Source organism: Malus sylvestris, chromosome 10 (assembly GCF_916048215.2).
Source record: "Malus sylvestris chromosome 10, drMalSylv7.2, whole genome shotgun sequence".
Lineage (NCBI taxonomy): Eukaryota > Viridiplantae > Streptophyta > Magnoliopsida > Rosales > Rosaceae > Malus > Malus sylvestris.
In genome coordinates, this window is record NC_062269.1 from 12,259,647 (window position 1) to 12,281,364 (window position 21,718).

Consider the following 21,718-nt stretch of genomic DNA (forward strand, 5'->3'; position numbering starts at 1 on the left):
GCTTAGAAATGTCAATAAAATAAACGAAGTGTTATTGACACTCCAAAAATCTTATTCTACACTCCTCATAAGTATATTTTTATTTCTAAATATAGAAAGTTTGAAATATAGAATGAGAATTTTGGACTGTCAATTATTCCTAAACTAAACTGTAATATTAGAGCAACTCCAGTGTAGGAGCCCTCCCCCCAGGCAATTCACTATTTAATCCACCTAGTGAACAGTAACTGCCCTTAATGAATAGTGCATTCCCCTGTCAATTGCCTTTTGCATCTCCACCCCTGCACTGAATAGCCCTGGCAATTGGCAATAAAATATTAATATTTTTTTATTTATAAAATAATACATAATAATTTTATTTGTAATTTCGGATAAGATTTTTAATCGTTCTCGTTGCACCACGTGTCATTATCCGAAAAGCCAATAGCAATAAAATTTTTGTATTTTTGTATTTATAAAATAATTCAAAATAATTATATTTGTTATTTCGGATAAGATTTTTAATCGTTCTCGTTGCGCCACGTGTCATTATCCGCAAAGAAAATTATTGGTGATGGATTTCCGATAAGATTTTTAATCGTTGTGTCAAGGCACGTGTCATTATCTGAAAAGACAATTATTGGTAATGGATTTCTGATAAGATTTTTAACCAATCACGTCGTGCCACGTGTCACAATCCGATTACAATCTTTGAGGATAGATTTCCACCAGATTTTTAACGAATGACGGCATGCCACGTGGCATTATCTACAACCTAATCCCTTCTAAATCCTCCATATAATCCCCCATCCATCCTCATAAATCTCACACCAATTTTCTCAAGATCTCTATCATTATTCATAGTTTCTGCTTCCTTCTTCGCCAAAATCCCTATCATTATTCATAGTTTTTGCTTCCTTCTTCACCAAAATCCCTATCATTATTCATAGTTTCTGCTTCCTTTTTACAATGTCTTCTTCTTCTTCTTCAAAGATGATGTGGGAAATCGAGCAAGAAGAGGAAGAATTGTTTAACCAATCACAAGGAATGTTCAATGTTAGGGATTGGGCCCAAAATGAGATGGAAGAGGATGACGAGCGTAGACGGAGAGATGACGAATCAAGAATGGCAGGAGCCTCACAATCCCGTCGAGTCGTCCAAGCTGTGGCTCATATCTGCAGGCCCAACCGTGCTGTAAACATTGATAGAAACAGGCAACGACGAGGTCAGGAGCTCTTGGACGATTATTTTGTCCGTAACAGTGCATTCCCTGAAACATACTTCCGACGTCGTTTTAGAATGGAACGACATTTGTTCAACAAAATCATGGGCGCTGTTTGCAACCATGATTCTTACTTTGTGCAAAAGCCGGATGCTTTTGGTGCTATGGGTCTCCTGCCTCAGCAAAAAATTACTGCTGCCTTGCGGATGCTTGCATATGGAGCAGCTGCAGACCAAGTGGACGAGATAACGAGGATGGGACAATCAACCATTCTTGAGTCCCTCATGAGGTTTTGTTCGGCAATCGAATCTATCTACACCGCAGAGTACCTCCGGAGACCTACTCATATGGACTTGCAAAGGCTTCTGAAGAAAGGCGAGATGCGAGGTTTTCCAGGGATGATTGGAAGCATTGATTGTATGCACTGGACTTGGAAAAACTGTCCAAGTGCATGGCAAGGCGCTTATGGGGACAGAAAAGGATCAAAAAGTATCATTTTGGAGGCGGTGGCATCTTTTGATACATGGATTTGGCACGCCTTTTTCGGGGTTCCGGGAGCTCAAAATGACCTCAACGTCCTTGCCCAATCCCCAGTGTTCAACGATGTCCTGCAAGGAAATGCACCAAAAGTCACGTATGAGGTCAATGGACGTATGTACGACGGGCCATACTACCTAGCTGATGGCATTTACCCAAGGTGGTCAACATTTGTCAAAACAGTGCCACGTCCGCGCAGTGCAAAGGAAAAACACTTTGCAAGATGTCAAGAAGGGTGCAGGAAGGATGTGGAGCGTTGTTTCGGTATCCTCCAAGCTCGCTGGGCGATCATCAGGGGTGCTGCCAGATTGTTTGATGTAGAGTCGCTTCGATCCATCATGATGACGTGCATCATTCTTCACAACATGATTGTGGAAGATGAGTACGATTATGAAGCCGTTGATGAATATGAGCCAGACACGATGAACAATTCAAGAACACGTATATATTGTGCTCATGACGCCACCGATGAGCCCGTGCAACATGAGCCATTAGAAAGGGATGGACGTTACAATGAAAGGATCATCCAACGATATACTGCACTTCAAAGGTCAAATATGCACAATGCCCGCCAACTTGACTTGATAGAGCACCAGTGGGAATTGAGGGGTGCTGACGATACTTAAGTTCATTAGTGTTTGTTTTTATTTGGTGTGTTTATTTTATTTTATGTGGTGTGTTTTTTTAGTTCATTTAGTGAGTTGAAATGTAATTTTATTTTATTTGGTGTGTTTATTTTATTTTATGTGGTGTGTTTTTTTAGTTCATTTAGTGAGATGAAATGTAATTTTATTTTATTTGGTGTTTGTTTTTATTTGGTGTGTTTATTTTATTTTATGTGGTGTGTTTTTTTAGTTCATTTAGTGAGTTGAAATGTAATTTTATTTTATTTGGTGTTTGTTTTTATTTGGTGTGTTTATTTGGTGTGTTGATGTTATTTTATTTGGTGTGTTTAAATGTGTTTTGAATAAAGTACTAAGTTCAATAAATTGGAAACAACATAAAGTACTCTATTCAATGAATAAGAAATTACAACCCGAATAAGAAATTACAACCCGAATTGATTGGAAAATTATGGGTTCGTGAATGGATGATAACCATCACCTAACCAATTTGTGGTGCTAGGATGATCTTCTCTTGTCATGCTAGGATAATCTTCTCTTGTGGTGCTAGGACCATCTCCTCTTGCTCTCGCTTCTCTTGCACGCCTCCTTCGCAACACATCCGCTTTCTCTGACTTCCAAAAATATTTAGAGTCTGGAGACTTCCCTTCTAAAGGCTCCTTCATAATGTCACGATCTCGTTCAGCCATTCTTTCTTCTCTTCTATGTTCCCTTTCTTGCCGAAGTAGTTCTCTTTCTCTCTCATCAGCTTCAAATTTTCTCTCAAAAGCTGCAGCTTTTGCATCCTCTCTAGCCTTATCAGCCTCAAATTTAGCCATTTCCCGGGCCAAATTCAATTCACCTTGGCGGGCAAGATCTTCCATATACTTTGCATAATCATTCTTGGAAGCATTACCTTTTCTCTTTGAAGCCTTCTTACCTTGAGGCCTAATTGGATAACGGGTTGACCCCGACGCTTGTTCAACGGGGGGCGTTTCAGGCACTTCTTCATCATCTTCATCATGATCATGCGAGGCATGCTCAGGTGTAGAGTGTAGAGGGGTGCTGTTCATGAAAACTTCTGGACCGACATGCACAACTCTAAATTTAGGACAATCTTTGACAATATTCCAACATTCAAACCGGGTGAATGTTTTGTTTTTGCTTTTGGTTTTGGCACCATACCAAGCTTGTGCTTGAAGTTCCTACACAAACAAATAATTATAATGAGAATAGGTAACAAATAAATAATTATAATGAAAGTATGTAACAAATAAATAATACAAACAAATAATTATAAATGAAAGTAGCTAACAAATAATTATAATGAAAGTAGGTAACAAATAAATAATACAAACAAATAAATATAATGAAAGTAGCTAACAAATAATTATAATGAAAGTAGGTAACAAATAAATAATACAACCAAATAATTATAATGAAAGTAGGTAACAAATAAATAATACAAACAAATAATTATAATGAAAGTAGCTAACAAATAATTATAATGAAAGTAGGTAACAAATAATACAAACAAATAAATATAATGAAAGTAGCTAACAAATAATTATAATGAAAGAAGATAACAAATAAATAATACAAACAAATAAATATAATGAAAGTAGCTAACAAATAAATAATATATTGTTACCTGATCCGTTAAATTTTCCCCACTTCGAAGATTACCACTAGCTTGTGCCAAGGCGTCTCTCCACGTACTAAACGATTGACTAAGTAATTTCCAACGACTGGACATCGATTCCTTAGTTCTTTGCCCACCCATTTTCTCAAGATAATTGGTATGAATAAGACTCCACATTTCTCGCAACTGCATCTCATTACCCGTAATCGAATCATGAGTAACTTGAACCCAACTAGTACACAACGCAACATCTTCAAGAAGCGTCCAATTCGTACCTGGTTGAGTAGTCATTTTGTTGGAAAAAAATTGGATTGAAACTTTGAAAGAAAGATAGGAATGTGGTTGAAAGTAGTTGAGAAAATATGAAATTGTGGTGTAGGGTAGAAGATAATGAGAAGGTATTTATAGGTGAAGTGAAATCAAAATTTTTTATAATTTTTCATAATTTTTTTTCGGATTTTTAAGAATTTTTTTACATTTTTTTTAAATTTTTATTCACCTAATTAATCTCTGCCGTTGGATTTAAAAAAATTTAAATTCCAACACTCCAGATTGTGCCACGTGTCACAACGGTAACATTTTAGATTTTTAAACTGTTTTTTCTTTTTTTTTTTAATTTACAAAGCCTAATAACGTGGACCGTTGATCTTAGATCAAACGGATGAAATTAAATTAGATTTTTAAATGTTTTTTACCGTTGGAAATCCAACGGCCCATAAAATAGGACCGTTTCAATCAAACGGACATGGGGAAGCCACGTGGCTTCCCCAACGGTAACTTTTCAAAACTGAAATCGCGGGCCCCTGCCCTGTTTTTTTGTCGGACGACTCGCGCCCACGCGCGCGTGAAACGCACGCGCCTGACGCAGCCCTCGGGCTCTCGGGCTGGCAATCCTCGACGGGCCTGCTCCTCGGGCCTCGCCTGTCGCTCGGGCTTCCATACGCTGGAGGTCATCCCCCCAGCAATTTGCTACTGTTTGACCCACTGGCCCCCGAGCAACCTCCCCCGCTGGAGGTGCTCTTAACCGGCGGGTATTTTAACCCTCGTGGGGCCTCGGCCTTCGTTCGTTTAAGAATCGAGAGTCCTCGCTCGCTCCTCTCCTCTCCACTCTCTTCTCAACAATGAAGCCCCACAAACTCCTAAACCCTCAGACCCTAAAACCCTACAAGCTCCGACCCACTTTCCCCGCAAACCACCCTCCCTCCGCCGCACCTCTTTCTTCCGTCGTTCATCCAACCGCCCCCACAACCCCTCTTCCACCAATCACCCACCACACTCTCCTCACCTCCATCCATTCTTCTCAGTGGCATTTCATCGAACACCTTCTGCCCAACATTCCCCCGTCTCTAATCTCCGACGCCCTCTTCGACCTCCGCAAAAGCCCCGAACTTGTCCTCGAGTTCATCTCCCACGTCGAGTTTCACCGCCTCGATGTCGACACCCGCTGCCTCGCCATCGCCATTGTCGCCCAACCTTCCCCAAAACGCACTTTGGAGCTCCTGAAGCAAGTGGTTGGTAGTGGCAATGCTAGTGTTAGGGAGATTTTTGAGGCATTGGTGCTTTCGAGAGAGCGTTTGGGTGTGAAAAGTAGCCTCGGGTTTGATTTGCTGGCGCAGACTTGCTGTGAAATGAATAGGGCTGATGATGCTCTTGAGTGCTTTTACTTGATGAAAGGCAAAGGTGTTTTGCCTAATAATTTGACGTGCAATGACATGTTGAATATGTTCTTGAAGATGAATCGAACGGATAGGGCGTGGGTTTTGTATGCCGAGATGTTTAGGTTGAAGATCAAGTCCAGCGTTTCTACCTTTAACATAATGATCAATGTGTTGTGTAAAGAAGGGAAGCTGAAAAAGGCAAAGGAGTTTGTTGGGTTTATGGAGACTTTAGGCATTCAGCCTAATGTTGTCACTTATAATACTATAATTCACGGATATTGTTCGATTGGGAGAGTTGGAGGGGCTCAGATGATGTTTTGTGCAATGAAAGGTAAAGGCGTTGAGCCGGATTCTTATACTTATGGTTCGCTTATTAGTGGCATGTGCAAGGAAAGAAGACTCGAGGAAGCATCTGGGATTTTCGATAAAATGCTGGAACTTGGGCTGGTTCCAACTGCTGTGACATATAACACCTTGATTGATGGTTATTGCAACAAAGGTGACCTGGACAAGGCTTTCGGTTATAGAGACGAGATGGTGAAGAAGGGTATATTGCCAACTGTGTCAACCTACAATATGTTGATTCATGCATTGTTAATGGAAGGAAAGATGGCTGAAGCTGATGACATGGTCAAAGAAATGAAGGATAAGGGCTTGGATCTTGATGCAATTACATATAATATCCTTATTAATGGCTATTGCAGAAGTGGGGATGCAAAGAAAGCCTTTAGCCTCCGTGATGAGATGTTGATTAAAAGGGTAGAGCCTACCAAGGTAACTTATACATCACTTATTTACGTTTTGAGTAGAAGGAAAAGAATGCACGAGGCAGATGACTTGTTTAAGAAATTGCTGCAAAAGGGTGTTTTGCCGGATCTTGTGATGTTCAATGCCTTGATTGATGGTCACTGTGCTAACGGTAACATGGAGCGTGCAGTTGCACTTTTGGAGGAGATGGATAAGATGAAGGTTCATCCAGATGAAGTGACTTACAATACCCTAATGCAAGGGCGTTGCAGGGAGGGGAAAGTTGAGGAAGCCCGTCAACTTATGGAGGAGATGAAGAGAAGGGGAATTAAACCCGATCACATTAGTTTCAATACCCTCATTAGTGGTTACAGTAAAAGAGGTGATATGAAGGATGCCTTTAAAGTTCGGGATGAGATGTTGAGTATAGGTTTCAATCCTACTGTTCTAACTTACAATGCCCTCATACAAGGCCTATGCAAAAACCAAGAAGGCGATCTTGCGGAAGAGCTCCTGAAAGAAATGGTGAGCAGAGGCATCAGACCTAATGACAGCACATATTACTCTCTGATTGAGGGCATTGGGAATGTTGACGAATTTTTGAGGAAGGGTGATTCATGAATTTTCTGTCCACATTTTCTACTTTCAAGGAGAAAAGGGTGGTCTCAAACCAAAATTCTGCCCGTCAGATACTCAGCTCAGATATCTATCTTATTCAATAGTTATGTTGTAGTTGATTCGAAATAAACTGAATGGGTTCACAAAGGACGCACTGCTGTAAGGTTCCTTTCCTTTGTGGTTCTTTATTTACTTGTTGGTCATGACTAGTGAGCTATACCATGTACATACATTAGACTTGAATTTCGTTTGATTGTATACGATGTCATGCGTCTCCATAAAGAGAGCACTGTCATCAAGTTAATTTATAGCTACGTCTGTCATATTTGGTTAATTAATGTGTTTTAGAATTTTATTGTATTTAGATAGTCTTCATTGATGATCTTTATACATATTTTGGAGCAGCCACATCCTTGATTCCTGTTTCCTTTTCAATTCTACCTGGAACAGTAGGTTAAAAACAGCATAAAATTGCAATCACTATGTTAGTTTAGTTAGATTGTGAATTGTTCGCTTTCTTCAGTTTACTGGGATAAATTGAAAATTGAAATGCAAGGTCACTGCTATATCTTAGTCCTAACCGAAGCCAACTTCTTGGTTCTTGCTGGTATTTGCTTAGATTTCACATGATCAACGGTTTGAGGTACTGCTGCTTGATATAGATGCGTTCTATGCCTTAGTTAATCAAATCTGAAAATTTGATCACGGTGAAAGTTTAAATATAAAAAGGTAAACAAAAGAAGACCTGCAACATAACGGATAAGTTTACTTCAAACCGTTGTTTTTTTCCAGGTTCTGAGAAGTTCAACTGTCCGTTGTACGAGTGGAACTCAGAAGACGACCATCTTCCATGCACTCGTTTAGTGGCAAGGAAATATTCCAGGAATCTTACAAATTTTACCATCACTCAACAGTTCCTTAGTTGCATAAGGACCACATGAATAAAGATATATCTTTAAGTGGGAACATCTTATTTTCCACACTCGCTATAATTGAAACCACTTCACTCTCCACTACTTGCACATCGACTAATAAGCACCAACTTAAATTAATCAGCTTGGAATCTCAGTATATTGTGATTTTCGTGGGCTTGAAGTAACACCGTAATCTTCTCATGGGTTGACACTTCCGTTTTTCAGATATCCATTTTGGTGTCACACTAAGCCGAGTGTCGTTTTGTGAATTATTTTGTTTGTGGACACACATGCATCATTCACCAAATGCTTTTAGTGTCATCTGCCACTGCTGTGACTTCATGTATTTAAGGTCTGTTTGGAGACTATTGTGAATTAAGCTCTATCTGCCTCTGATTATGCACCGAAAACTCTGATCCGTGAAGATTAGCTTTCAATGGGGACCTTTGTCGGACACATAGTACCTGGCCTTGCTCTTACCCTCCTTGGTTTATGGCACACCGTCAACACTATCATATCCTATTTTCTCAAAGGCCCTAGTAACTTTACAATAAGGTTTTGGTACCCATTCAATTCCCCAGTTTCGAAACTCAAACACTTGGAGCTCATTTTCATCTTATCTTTCTCTGTATGGGCAATTCTCATGCAAGTTATAGACTTCCCTTTACTTCAATTCTCTTTCAAGCTCCACAACTTGGAGCATGCAACCATGTTCCTCCACCTCGTCATATTTGCAGCCTTTACGCTTTGTGCAGAGTTGATTCATTCACTTCACATCCTATCCGGGGTCGTTGGAATACTAGTAGCCTCTGTTTTCTGCCAAGAGCTTTTCCTACTCCATTTCCACTCTGCCGACCATGTTGGGCTTGAAGGACATTACCACTGGTTGCTGCAGCTCATAGTGTTTGCTTCCGTCATGGCAGCTCTGGCAGCAACTTGTTTCCGAACCAGTCTTCCTGCAGCACTTGTTCTTTCGATTTCAGTTGTTTTTCAGGGTTGCTGGTTTATGAACATGGGATTCATGCTCTGGGTTCCTAGGTTTGTTCCGAAGGGTTGTGTTGTCCACTTTGTTGAGGGTACCGGTGATAGCATGCTTGGAGCGGTAACTTGTGAGACAAGTGAGGCTGATTTTAGGGCACGAGCATTGGCGAACTTGCAATTTAGTTGGATACTTTCTGGAATTTTGATATTCACAGGATGCACATGCCTGAAGTTTGCAGGCAAATGCATTCCAAGGGAGCTGTCAATAGAGTATGAGCAACTCCAGAGTAGAGGAGCAGATATCCCTGTAGCCATGAATGATTTCAAGGAAGCATATCCTTAGTGAACTTACTAGTTATTAGGGGCAAGCCTTTCTTTCGAGGAACATGATAAGTCATGGGTTCGATCCCTGACGATGTTTAGTTTTTGTGATCAATAATTTCTTTTACTGTAGCAAATGCTTATCTAACGTTTTCTTAATTCTCTAGGGAATCAATTTCCGCGCACTCATTTTCTCCCATGTGTTTTTCGCCGTTTAGATTGAATAAATAAAAGTAGGATCAAGAAACAAAAGTAAACAAAGGTTTGCAAAATAAGAAGAATAGTGTGCAAAAATAATTTTTCGATGGTGATAGAGAAAACCAAAAAGGTAACATTTTTAAACAATCAGTAAGTTTGTCCTAATTCTTAAACAATTAGTACGTTTGTCCTAATTCTGCCAAACTAATTCCACTGGAGTGCATGCGCCAATCACATATATGTGTTGCTTAATGCTTTGTCCTTCTTCTTTCTTGTGTGGAGATTAGCCAATTTCTTTTTCTTTCTTCCTTAAAGAACCTTAGCTTTGCTTCTTGTTTTCGCTTTTTGGTCTCAAAAATTTTAGGGCTGGCCCTTAATCACCCTTAATCTTTAATCTAGAAAATTGTAAAATTTGTCGATATGGAAATAAATATGATTCTTGTAAGAGAATTGGACATGGAGAAGCCGGTTATCCTAACCTTAGAGGTTGAAAGAGAAAAATATAGACACTGAAAGGGAAGTCGAAACACTAAACAAAGGAATACGTTATTGACACTTCAAATTACGATGTGGTTGTTGAGCAAACCAAAAAATAGATAGGATGGTTATTCCTAGTTTGGCTTAATGCACAAGAAAATGAAATTATTAACGATTGCTATATAAAATGGAAGTATTTTTGAAAGAGAGACGATGTAATGCAAACAGAGAACAACCTAATTAAGAAGGCATCTGAAAACTCTTGTTACTCAGCCTCAGCTGCCTCCTCAACCGCGGCTTCGATGCGAAGAAGCACGAATCCAACCGCAACTCCGACGAGAGTGAGTCCATTGAGGATGGCAGCAATCTTGAAAATCTCACCAACAGCATTGCAGGTGGACGACAGTGCACCACCACCACCACCACTTCCGTTGCCCTTTGATGGGGATCTCAAGGAGCTCACAACCCTAGCAAAGGACTGCTCAGTAGTCCGTGGGAGGCCAAGGGAGGCCACACTGCTCTGAGCTTTGAGTCCAGAAAAGGCATTGAGTCCTGTTAGGTAAGTCACGTTGTTTGCTGATGACATCCTCCTCCTTGATTTGGCCACTGTGGTGGCAGCAACCATTGCTGGGGAGACAGTGGAGGAGGCTGCTGCCATTGCTGCAATTTCACAAATATTTAGACAAAATTAAGAGAAAAATATAAGAACCCTATGAGGAATACGTTGTTACCTTATTTTCTGATGGGGTTAGTGGTTTGTGCAGGTGGAAAGATGAAGGGAACTCAAATGGGGAGGTTTGTATGCAAGGGGATGAAAGATGATGAATGGATAAGGTCAGAAGGGGGATGGTTGGTGGACAAGCAGATTGGATGACCTTTTAGTTTCTAGAGAGAAAGATTGTGCAACTTTAAATGCTGACCATGGAAAGAAGAGATTTTTCAGTGTGATTGTCACACGAGATGATACATCATGTGTCATTATATAAATGGTGGGATATGTATGTTAAAAAATTTATAACTTAAAAAATAAAATTCCCACAACTTACATAAAAACACGTGATGTACCATTCATGTTTCCGTCATAATAAAAAAAATTTCATTGGAAAGATTGACTCTCTGTGTATGAGCAGTCTTGTTTAATCAGGTAGCTTTAAAAATGACTAAAAGTACTTTTTGTGACATAATATTTTGGATTTCCAAACACTTTTAAGTATTTTTTTTTAAGAAGCACCATATATGTGCTTCTTGTAAGAAGTACTTAAAATGTTTTTTAGGATCTACTTGAATTTTTGCCAATGATTAGTTTCAAAAATATTTTCACCAAAAAACGTTTTTAATCATTTTAAAAACATTTCTAAACGACATCTAAATAAATAGATGTGGGAAGGTTTATTGGAGTTGGGTATGGAAAATACTTGGCACACGTGTGTAAAGGAAAAAAGTGTGCGAATCATTTCTCGATTCTTTATTTATGATAAGTCACTCGAGTGAAACTATAGTTTGACATGTCTTGCAAAAATACTTGTTTTAATAATTTCAAAATTACGTTGTATATGTTGTATGACTGTGAAAAAGAATTATTTTTAACATATAACGAATCAAGTAGTGTTTGTTGCATATGTTGAATAAGTAGTTATAATTTTATAAGGGGTTTGTTGTATTATACTCACCTACAATATATTTCGAAAATGATAATCAAGCAGTACACACTATTTTTTCTCTTACACTATTTTTTTGTTATGAAAGAAAGGCATATATTAAAGAGAATGATCACGGTTACAACCAGTTCTCATACAGTCAAATAAATAGGCCTTGTGAGCTACAATGGGTAACGATTTATCCTAAACGTGAAGATCATTAAAATGAATCTTGGCACTAGTAATTGCATTGCAAGAAAATTTGCTTCTCTAAAAACGTGAGACCAGGAGATGGAATCAAAAGAGGTTGCCAAACTCTTGATTTCTTCAACAATAACTTGATGTCTTACAGACTCTTATTTAATCATCTTTATTTAATTTGACGACAAGAAATAAATAGAGTATGTAGGGTGAAAAGAAATGGTGTATAGTTATGATATTATTTTGCCAAATTTTTTTTCGTGATCCTTGTGGTGATACCCTACTTTTAAATAGACCTCTGTGGTGAAAAAACTATTAATTGTAATCCTGTGGTGAAATTCGTTATCACTCATAGTCCAAATTGGATTTTTCCTCATTCTTATGTCATTTGTAGGGGCAAAATTGTTATTTTTGTTTTTATTGATTCCATCAACCAATCATAAAGTGCCATTGGACATAATTTTTTTTTTTCAAACTTGTAGAACTACAATAAAAGAATAAATAAACAATAAAATTACAATGTATATATTATCAGACTTTCTCATTTCAGGAGAGCCAAGAGTCCAAATTCAAGATTTAAAAAATCACAGAGTACCTCAACGTGTTTAGGTTAGAATATAAGTTATTATGCAAACATTGAATTTAGTTTCATTTTAAGGAGAATAGTGGTGGACGAGATGGCTAGGGTTATGTGAGAGAGAGAGGGGGAAGCTGGTGGGTGGTCTTTGTGGTTGTGGCTGACAAGGGTAAGGATTGGGGAGGGATTTATTTATTTTTTTCCTTCTTTTTTTGTTGATTATAAAAAAGTTGAATTACTAAAAAGAAAAGAAATAAATTAATCGAATGACCTTTTTACCCCTGCATGTGGATGAGATTTTGACAGAAATTTCAATTTGGACAACGATTGATAACGAACTTCACCACAGGGTTAAGATTAACACTTTTTTCACCACAGGGGTTGACTTAAAAGTAGTGTCTCACCACGGGGATCAAGAAAAAAATTTAGTCTATTATTTCCCTTGATGTGGTGGAGGTGGAGCAAAGTGTGTGGGTCTTCTCACCATGTTGGAGCAATATGGGCCAAAACTATAACATGCAAAGCAGAGCATTTTACTTAATGGGCCATCTCCCATGAAATTCACAATAAACACTACAATAAAAAAGACTAACTTCCCTTGTCAACCCAACCGAACCTCAATAAACCAAAATTAAATTGGAAAAGTAACTAGTTTTAAAGACAAATATCCTATTTTACAAAACAAGAGATATATATTTTTTTTAAACAAACGATATTATCTACACTATAGGAAAAAAAGAATAGATTAAACCTCACAATAGGCTAGCAATAATGTGGTTCAAATTCACCTTTGGCGAGAATCAAATCTATGACCTCTCACTTACAAGTGAAGAGAAATATTACTAGACCGTAGTACTAAGTGACACAATACAAGTGATATTGAGAAGTGAACCGAACACAATTCCATTATAAGTGGTGAATATTTTTAATTATTTGAGTATAAGTCTATTGCTATTTGACATCATTTTGGCACATAACAAAAATGGGAAAATACTATGCACTTTACTTTCCTCGTTTGCACTTCTCCCTTTTTTGTTTTTACAGTTAATTATTCTTTAGTTTATACACTCTAACAAAGAATATAAAAGGAGTACGAAAGGAGAAAAAGATTGTGAAAATCATTTAAAAAAAAATATACGTAATTTCTAGACCATGAATATTCAAGTAAAAGAAGCTACTACTGAACTGTTGAAATTCCCTAGGCTAAGGGGTGGAGGATTGGGCTAAGCCTCACAATGGACGAACAATAATGTGATTCATTTTGCTTTTGACGATAATCGAACCTAAGACCTCTCACTTACAAGTGAAGAGGAATATTACTAGACTGTAGTTTTTAGACCAGAGACATTCAAGTAAATGAAGCTACTATTGAAATTACAAAATTGGACGCCTTGTATGAGAAACTCATTTAACCATGCCATGAAAGCAAACAACAAAATTTATATATAAAACGTTCAAAATGCACAACCTAGTCATTGTAGTATAGTGGTAAGTACTCCCGCCTGTCACGTGGGTGACCCGGGTTTGATCACAGGCAACGACGACGTTTTTAGAATTGAATGTGTTGTAAAATTGACGGTATGTGTGCAGTGGAACATAAAGTAAATAAGACACAATATATACGAGGTTCGGTAAGTGTGCCTACGTTCTCGGGGTAACAGTAGTACTTTCTTTCATTATGAGAAATAGTAAGAGTACAAAGATAACTTTCACTATTTTCCCTCTTCTCTCTAGCCCAACTCACTAGTATTTTCTTTTGTATCTCTCTTCTTTCTCTTCTTCCTTTCCTCTCTCTTCTTTTCTTTTCTCTCTATTTTCCTTCCTCCATATGCTCTCATTTTATAGGTAAAAGATTAATGTAACAACACTATTTGCTTTACAAACTTTCTTCATATGAATAATAACCCATTTGATTTTTCTTTGGATGAATAGTAATGAACTATTCATGTGGCCCATCCACATATTACATTACAACACTCCCCCTTGAATGACCATATGTTAATTTCGGTTGCCTTATTAAAACCTTGATCTATTTTGGATACTCTATCTGATGAGTATCTCCCTCTAATTTCGAATTCTTCAATCTGGCTGATTACTAAATTGATGTAATCTGATACCATGCATGATAGTTGGAGTGTTTGGTTCTGAAGGTGATTCACATGTGCTCCAAATTTAAATGGGCCGCAAGTATTAGCCAAATACATTCATGACTAGCTTTATGGAGATATGCATTTATGAGAGATATGAAGATGCAGCAATGAATCCTTACTTCCTTGATCGTTGTAGAGTCAATCTATTTCCATACGTAAATACAAATCCTTTCTTAGAGCGATTTGTATCCAGGCTAGAGAGGTATTCAAATTTTGCTTGCCCAATAAGACCATGGCTATTAGTGAGTTCTTTGGAATAGAACAAGCACATGTCTATAATTTCCTGAAGATATCAATAAATAAAATTTATTTCATTGCAATACTTATTTGTTGGTATTATGCTCCACAGGAAGTGTAACATCTTATTCAAAGTATTGTCTGAATACAGTAAGGCACATACTTCACTAAGATATGGAACTCCTAGACCAAATATCAATTCATCATTTCCCTTATGAGGGTGAATGATTTTTCTTAGTGTCTAAATATTAATTAACCACTTGAGTGTTCAAATCTTGATCTTCAATCCATATGGTTCTTTAATACAATAAACACTGTGGATAAGATTTGTGTTGGCATATTGTTCGATCAGCAGCTTGAGACAATATTCATTTCAACACTTTATAATCTTTCTAAACTCTTTAGGAGTCCCATTCTAATATTGTCAACTCTTGCAAAAGATTTAGTATGTTTCAATAACATCATCATAATGATAGTACTCACTAAGGCAATTTATACTATCTATTGGTATTGAGTACCTTATTTATGCTTTACCCTTCTAGGGTTTATTTCAAGCAATTTGAATCCTTCATGGGTTTTCTACACTTCATGACACATTCTCTTTTGGAATTTATACATAGCAACTTCATTCCATGTATACTTGAGGGATTTATTTATGGAAATATGCTTTAGGCATCTCATAAAGTTTCGTGTAATATATAATTTTCCATTTAAATGAACAAGTTTCACAATGAGAAAACATGTTTATAGGAGTACATCACAATTTCAGGTTTCAACTAGGAACCTTGTGTCATATCATGTGAGTGTAGTTCATTGTATTACAAATGCCCAGATGTAACTTTCTGGGTTTAACATCATTTGACAATTTGTACAATAGGTCCATTTTCTCACGTTCTTAATAAATTGTAATGGAATTGCCTTTCTCCATTTTGGCCAATAATTTTGCATTTTGTCGACGAACAAAAAAATGTGGCTCAATATCAACACAACTCATTGATGAATTTAGTAGCTACTGTAAAACCAAAATTAACATTGGTAATCATCAATTCGTGATCCCATAAGTCTCATGTGCATGCATATTTATAAGCATTTCATTACTTTTGATATCCTTGCCTTTTTAGGGACTTTACATTGTCTTTTATAGGACAGTCGTATCTTATTAGATGAATTGTTTGAGAATTTGGATCATAACCTCCTCTAGAGTGTTATAGAGCTTGGATTTTTAATCTCCACTTTTGCGGAGTTGAATCATTGGAACCTATACGTCTATCATGCTTCAGGCATAAGATATATTAAGATTACCGTGTCCATGGATTTTCCATTGTGGAACTTGAATCCATGCAACGACCGTTATGCTTCGGGCATGCAACAGTCCAGTAGTGCCAAGTATATGGATAGTCTAATTGAGACTTCAATCCGTACGACATCATTGTAACTTGTTACCATTCAGTAAATTTCATTACCTTTTTGTACATCACGTGAATTATATAAACTGGTAGTGTTTGTTGGGGTTATGAGCAGGATTCCCATCATTGAACTTTGGTCTTCCATTCACTCAGTCAACCACTAATTTTCTCTCTTTGGATTTCTATGGGCTCATCGTTGATAATTTTGCTTCAGTCTCTTGCCTAGTAGAAGTGGTGTGCAACCTTTGCCCTTGGATAGTCCATCACTTCTTGGTGACTCGTCCATGCTTGGCAACTCTAGTGTAAAGAGCCAACATCGTATCAATTGTTCTACAACATTGGTGACTTGAAACTCGGCTCCAACAATAGTTGAAGATGACTACTTGAGAGCAATGCAAGGTAAACAACCATGCAAAGGTTCAAGGCAATCAGTTTTAGACTGAAAGTTTGATTTCAGGTTCTGACTGATTGCTTTCTTTTTCCTTGTCTTGCAGGTAAGAGCAAGGGTAAAGAAAAAGACAGGGAAAAAGCATGATATGAGATACTCGTACCCTCGACCCTGATGATATGAGATACTTTTGCTCTTGAAGAAAAACAGTAGAGACTTGGATACTGATGTAGAACTTCTTGATCAAAAATATTTTCTTGCTAAGAGAATGAATTTGGCATTTTGAGGAACTTAGTTGAAGAGGTATTCTCAAAGAGAAAGAAGACTGAATTTGTTGAAAGGTTTAGTTGTAGATGCATTCTCGGCAAGAAAGATAAGTTAGGCATTTTAGAGGTGTGTCTTGCCATGGAGGACGAATGTTGACATATATAGGGATTTCCTAATAGCAGGTAGTGGTGCGGTTGTGACTTTGTCACCCACGCTTGTCGGCAATAGTGGTGTAGTTGGAATAGTGAATTTTACGCGTTTTAACTTTGCTAGAGACATTTTGATAGAGTTGTCCTTGATATCTAGAAAGCTGAGATTGCGTCTGAGAAAATGTTGAAAAACTTTATGCAGGAAAATTCGGCTTTTGAAATTCAGAGAACAATGCCTTTTTTATTTTTGAACAAGTGGCTGTGTTGCCTCTCCTTTTATAGAGGTATCAATTGTATGTAAAATGCACGCTTTGAAGATTGCCTGCCTGTGAAAATTGTCTCTGTTGTATTTTTGAGATTTCACTCCATCAAACCCTTTTCTTTCATCATTTTTGAAATTGGCTTGCCCATCTAAACTTTGTTTAGATTTAAGTCTTGGGGGAGATGCACACGTCCCGCTTTAGGATAATATATGGCGCCCATCATTCTTATCTTTTAATGGCCTTCTTATGATTGGAGACTCTGTGATGAAAGATGATATAATGGCTACAGTAATAGCTAGGAACCTTCTCACTTTTAGAGATAAAAGAATATTTTCAAAGAGGTTTGATGAATTGGTTATTCAAGACTCTTTGGCTTTTAGTGTTCAATGTGCTAGTTCTGTATCCAACATGGGCCAATGTCTACTAGCTCGAACTTGCCAAGTCGAAACATTAATGGATAGGGTGACAAGTCTTATATAAGAGATCAGAAGGCTCAAGCACGAGAATACTTTCCTTCCTCCTTATGCTTTCATTTTATAGGCAAAAGATTATTATAGCGACACTATTTGCTTTACAAACTTTCTTCATATAAATAATAACCCAATTGATTTTTCTTTGGATGACTGGTGACGAACTATTCATGTGGCCCATCTACATATTAAATTACAACATAATGGAGTTTTGTTGTAACTCTATGGCTTTCCAGTTTTTCTCTTTTTATATTTCTCAGCAAACGAATCATAAAATGCTAATGAATCCCCCGAAGAAGTGCATGGAACTTTACTAGTTATTTTTAAGGGTAAATTACACTTTCATACCTCAGGTTTGAGCTCTATTTCAATTCCTTACAACATCTTTAAAACATTTCACTTTCATACCTTAAGTACTATTTTATTTCAAAATAATACATCCGTTATATTTTCCATCTACTGATATGTTAAATACTGACGTGGCTGCCACATATATGCCATATGGCTGCCAAATGTCTGCCACGTGGCAAATAAAATAAATTTTTTTTTTTTAAAACTTGAATTTTCTCAACCCAAAAAAAAAAACCCACATCTGCAAGAAGAAGAAGAAGAAGAAGAAGAGGGAGGAAGAAAGAAAAAGAAAAAAAAATTGTCCCCCCTAACGACCCAGAAGAAGAAGAAGAAGAAGAAGAAAAAGAAAAAGAAAAAGAAAAAGAAGAGGAAGAAGAAGAGGAAGAAGAAGAAGAAGAAGAAGAAGAGGGAGGAAGAAAAGAAAAAAAAATATTTGTCCCCCCCCCCCAGCTACGCAGAAGAAGAAGAAGAAAGAAAGAAAAAATTGTCCTCCCCCCCCCCCCCAAAAACGACCCAGAAGAAGAAGAAGAAGATCCCCCCCCCCGGGGCTACCCTCCTTCGATCCCCCCCGTCCCCCCTGCCCGGCGACTCTCCTCCATTCCCCCCCCCCCGCCTGGCGACCCTTCCCCCACCCCGAACTCAACTCCCTTCCTCCATCTTCTTCTTGCAGATGGGGTTTTTTTTTTTTTCTTTTCTTTTCTTCCCCTTCTCCTTCTTCTTCTTTTTTTTTTTTTCTTTTCTTCCCTTTCTTCTTCTTCTTCTTTTTTTTTTCTTCTTTTCTTCCCCTTCTTCTTCTTCTTCTTCTTCTTCTTCTTCTTCTTGCAAATGTTGGTTTTTTTTGTTTTTTTTTTGGTTGAGAAAATTCAGGTTTTTTTTAAAAAAATTAAAAAAATATTTTATTTGCCACGTGACATATATGTGGCAGCCGCATCGGTATTTAACAGATCAGTGGATAGAAAATGTAACGGATGTATTATTTTGAAATAAAATAGTACTTAAGGTATGAAAGTGAAATGTTTTAAAGATGTTGTAAGGAATTGAAATAGAGCCCAAACCTGAGGTAAGAAAGTGTAATTTACCTTATTTTTAAAGAGCAAAAGGTAGAATTCGCACAATCTTCGAGAAATATCGGCTGCTGGAAGATTTCCTAACAAAGTTTTTTGCAATTTTTGGTAGGCGACGAAAATCAGAATACAACCAATTGAAACTTGAGTTTTGAAAGTTTATTTATGTTATTAAGAGGGTAATAGCGGATAGAAACTTTTACCAACCTCGTCTAAATATGCATTTTCTCCAAATACCTACTCAATTACCTATTTCCCAAACTAATAAAAAAAGCTAAAATACCTACAAACCATTTATTTTCCAAAATAGTAAGGGTTAAGACAAAATAAAAACATTGGGTTTGGGGTTGTTGATGCACAAAATCGGAAGGGTCTTGGAACAACGTAAATCTGACCGTGCATCATGCAAGAAAGTAAAGAACACAAGATGTATCGTGGTTCACCCCAATGTTTGGGCTACGTCCACACTGATGTTGATATTGTTTCACTATGAATGGTGAATATACAAGAAGGCTAGAGGCAGTGTGCTCTCTAGCCTATTTTATGTGTGATTTCTTCCCATGGCCTAAACCTTGACCTCCTATAATGAGGAGAGTGAGGAGTCATTTTATAGAATAAGGGCTCCTCACTTATTACATATTTGCCTTTTCATTTATTACATAATTACACTTAAGTCCCCCGAGTATTTATACGAGGTCTAAATACGGAGGCCTTAAGTATGGTACAAACAGTAGTCCCTCAAGTCTTGAGTCAAGAGAGTCTTTTGGCTGGAAACTTGAAATTCAGTCCATGTGTGGGCCGAAGTAACTAAATGTCGTCTAGAACTGATACCCGATATAAGGCGGTGCTTAATGTGAAATGATGCTCAACTAGAAGTAGCACATGTTGCGAGGCTGCTTGGCTTGTGGCTTATGTTGCCTTGGTTGGCTCGGCTTGTGGTATTAAAGGTGAGGGAGTCCCTTTTATAGAATAAGGGCTCACTCATCAATACATAAATGATGGGCTACAGTTGATGCTTGCGGCGAGGCGGTTGCTCAGCGGGCGGCGATGCTCTCTAATAATGATGAAAGAGTCCTTTTTATAGAATAAGGGCTCACTCCTCAATACATAAGTGATGGGTTAGGAGTGATGCTCGCGGCGAGGCGGTTGCTCAACAGGCGGCGATGCTCTCTAATGATGGTGAGGGAGTCATTTTTATAGAATAAGGGCTCGCTCCTTAATACATAAGTGATGGGTTAGGAGTGATGCTTGCGGCAAGGCGGTTGCTCAGCTGGCGGCGATGCTCTTTAATGAAGGTGAGGGAGTCCCTTTTATAGAATAAGGGTTCCCTCGTCAATACATAAATGATGGGCTAAAAGTCTATCTATAATGAAGGTGAGGGAGTCCCTTTTATAAAATAAGGGTACGCTCATCAATACATGAATAATGGGTGCTCTTTAATGAAAGTGAGGGAGTCTCTTTTATAGAATAAGGGCTCGCTCCTCAGTACATAAATAATGGGCTAAGTCCCCCAAGTATTTTTCATGAGGCCCAGTTGCGGAAGCCCAATATATGGTACATAGTGTAGTCCCCCAAGTCTTCAGTCAATAGGGTCTGTTGGCTGGAGACTTCAAATTCAATCCATGTATGGGCCGAAGTGGCAGTTGTTCGGAGGTTGTCTTCGTATACCATGCACTGAAGCTTTGTAGGTGAAGCTTTGAAATCGGAGCTTTGTAAATGAAACTTTCGAAGCTTGAGCTTTTGTAAATGAAGCTTTTGAAGCTAGAGCTCTGTAAATGAAGCTTTCGAAGCTGGAGCTCTGTAAATGAAGCTTTCGAAGCTAGAACTCTGTAAATGAAGCTTTTGAAGCTAGAGCTCTGTAAATGAAGCTTTCGAAGCTGGAGCTTTTGTAAATGAAGCTTTCGAAGCTAGAGCTCTGTAAATGAAGCTTTCGAAGCTGAAGCTCTATAAATGAAGCTTTCGAAGCTAGAACTCTGTAAATGAAGCTTTCGAAGCTAGAGCTCTGTAAATGAAGCTTTCGAAGCTGATTGACATGAGTGATGCTCATGAATGTTTATGTTGACTGACATGAGTGATGCTCATGGATGTTGACATGAGTGATGCTCATGAATGTTGTGAAGAGGGATGCTTATGAATGTTTATGTATGATTGACATGAGTGATGCTCATGTATGATTTTTTGAAGTACTGGACATACTTTTGATCACCTGGTTGGTGATAATAACGGCATGCTGCCGAATAATTTTGGAGTACTGGACGTACTTTTGATCACCTGGTTGGTGATAATAGCGGCAAGTACTTTTGATCACCTGGTTGGTGATAATAGCGGCAGGCTGCCAAATAATTTTGGAGTACATGACGTACTTTTGATCACCTAGTTGGTGATAATAGCGGCATGCTTGATACGAACACATTTATGCAACTTAGTTAGCTTGTTTCTTGGCATTTACTTAGTTTAATTCTAGTTATTTTAGTACTTTAAGCTATTTTCGTGTGTTTGTAGGTTCAAATAACAAAGTTAGCAACAAAGTGCTATTTGGAGCATTTTGGAGCATTTTTGGGCCAAGATTGGATAGTGCAAGCATGGAGACATGAGGATGGATGTTTTTGAAGATTTGAAGGCTAGAAATCAGCATGTATGTGTGCAAGTGTGTTGACCTACA

The 21,718-nt window shown here is 37.9% G+C and overlaps 5 protein-coding genes across 5 annotated transcripts; 3 read left to right on the top strand and 2 right to left on the bottom strand.

Moving 5' to 3' along the window:
• The first annotated feature begins 641 nt into the window (after positions 1-641).
• Positions 642-4,419, top strand: LOC126587778 (protein ALP1-like). Its single transcript, XM_050252847.1, has 2 exons — positions 642-2,389; positions 4,270-4,419. The coding sequence occupies exon 1, from the start codon at positions 949-951 to the stop codon at positions 2,362-2,364; it is 1,416 nt and encodes a 471-aa protein (XP_050108804.1). The 5' UTR covers positions 642-948; the 3' UTR covers positions 2,365-2,389; positions 4,270-4,419.
• LOC126587779 (uncharacterized) lies at positions 2,728-4,273 on the bottom strand. Its single transcript, XM_050252848.1, has 2 exons — positions 3,992-4,273; positions 2,728-3,545 (listed from the first exon to the last, which is right to left on the bottom strand). The coding sequence occupies exons 1-2, from the start codon at positions 4,271-4,273 to the stop codon at positions 2,811-2,813; spliced, it is 1,017 nt and encodes a 338-aa protein (XP_050108805.1). The 3' UTR covers positions 2,728-2,810.
• Positions 4,420-5,038: 619 nt separating the features above from the next.
• On the top strand, positions 5,039-7,155 carry LOC126587777 (pentatricopeptide repeat-containing protein At2g15630, mitochondrial). The gene has a single exon (XM_050252846.1). The coding sequence runs from the start codon at positions 5,104-5,106 to the stop codon at positions 7,006-7,008; it is 1,905 nt and encodes a 634-aa protein (XP_050108803.1). The 5' UTR covers positions 5,039-5,103; the 3' UTR covers positions 7,009-7,155.
• Positions 7,156-8,251: 1,096 nt separating this feature from the next.
• LOC126587780 (uncharacterized) lies at positions 8,252-9,358 on the top strand. The gene has a single exon (XM_050252849.1). It carries the CDS (start codon positions 8,356-8,358, stop codon positions 9,241-9,243), a length of 888 nt encoding a protein of 295 aa, XP_050108806.1. The 5' UTR covers positions 8,252-8,355; the 3' UTR covers positions 9,244-9,358.
• Positions 9,359-10,056: 698 nt separating this feature from the next.
• Positions 10,057-10,787, bottom strand: LOC126587781 (uncharacterized). The gene is made up of 2 exons (XM_050252850.1): positions 10,628-10,787; positions 10,057-10,556 (listed from the first exon to the last, which is right to left on the bottom strand). The coding sequence occupies exon 2, from the start codon at positions 10,552-10,554 to the stop codon at positions 10,162-10,164; it is 393 nt and encodes a 130-aa protein (XP_050108807.1). The 5' UTR covers positions 10,555-10,556; positions 10,628-10,787; the 3' UTR covers positions 10,057-10,161.
• Positions 10,788-21,718: the final 10,931 nt, after the last annotated feature.

What these genes read in the sequence shown, in the direction of transcription:
- LOC126587780 (XM_050252849.1), top strand. Translation starts at nt 8,356, where the DNA reads ATGGGGACCTTTGTCGGACACATAGTACCTGGCCTTGCTCTTACCCTC.
- LOC126587777 (XM_050252846.1), top strand. Translation starts at nt 5,104, where the DNA reads ATGAAGCCCCACAAACTCCTAAACCCTCAGACCCTAAAACCCTACAAG.
- LOC126587779 (XM_050252848.1), bottom strand. Translation starts at nt 4,273, where the DNA reads ATGACTACTCAACCAGGTACGAATTGGACGCTTCTTGAAGATGTTGCG. An exon ending in GGGAAAATTTAACGGATCAG is followed by an intron (nt 3,546 to 3,991) that starts GTAACAATATAT and finishes TTGTTTGTGTAG; the next exon opens with GAACTTCAAGCACAAGCTTG.
- LOC126587778 (XM_050252847.1), top strand. Translation starts at nt 949, where the DNA reads ATGTCTTCTTCTTCTTCTTCAAAGATGATGTGGGAAATCGAGCAAGAA.
- LOC126587781 (XM_050252850.1), bottom strand. Translation starts at nt 10,554, where the DNA reads ATGGCAGCAGCCTCCTCCACTGTCTCCCCAGCAATGGTTGCTGCCACC.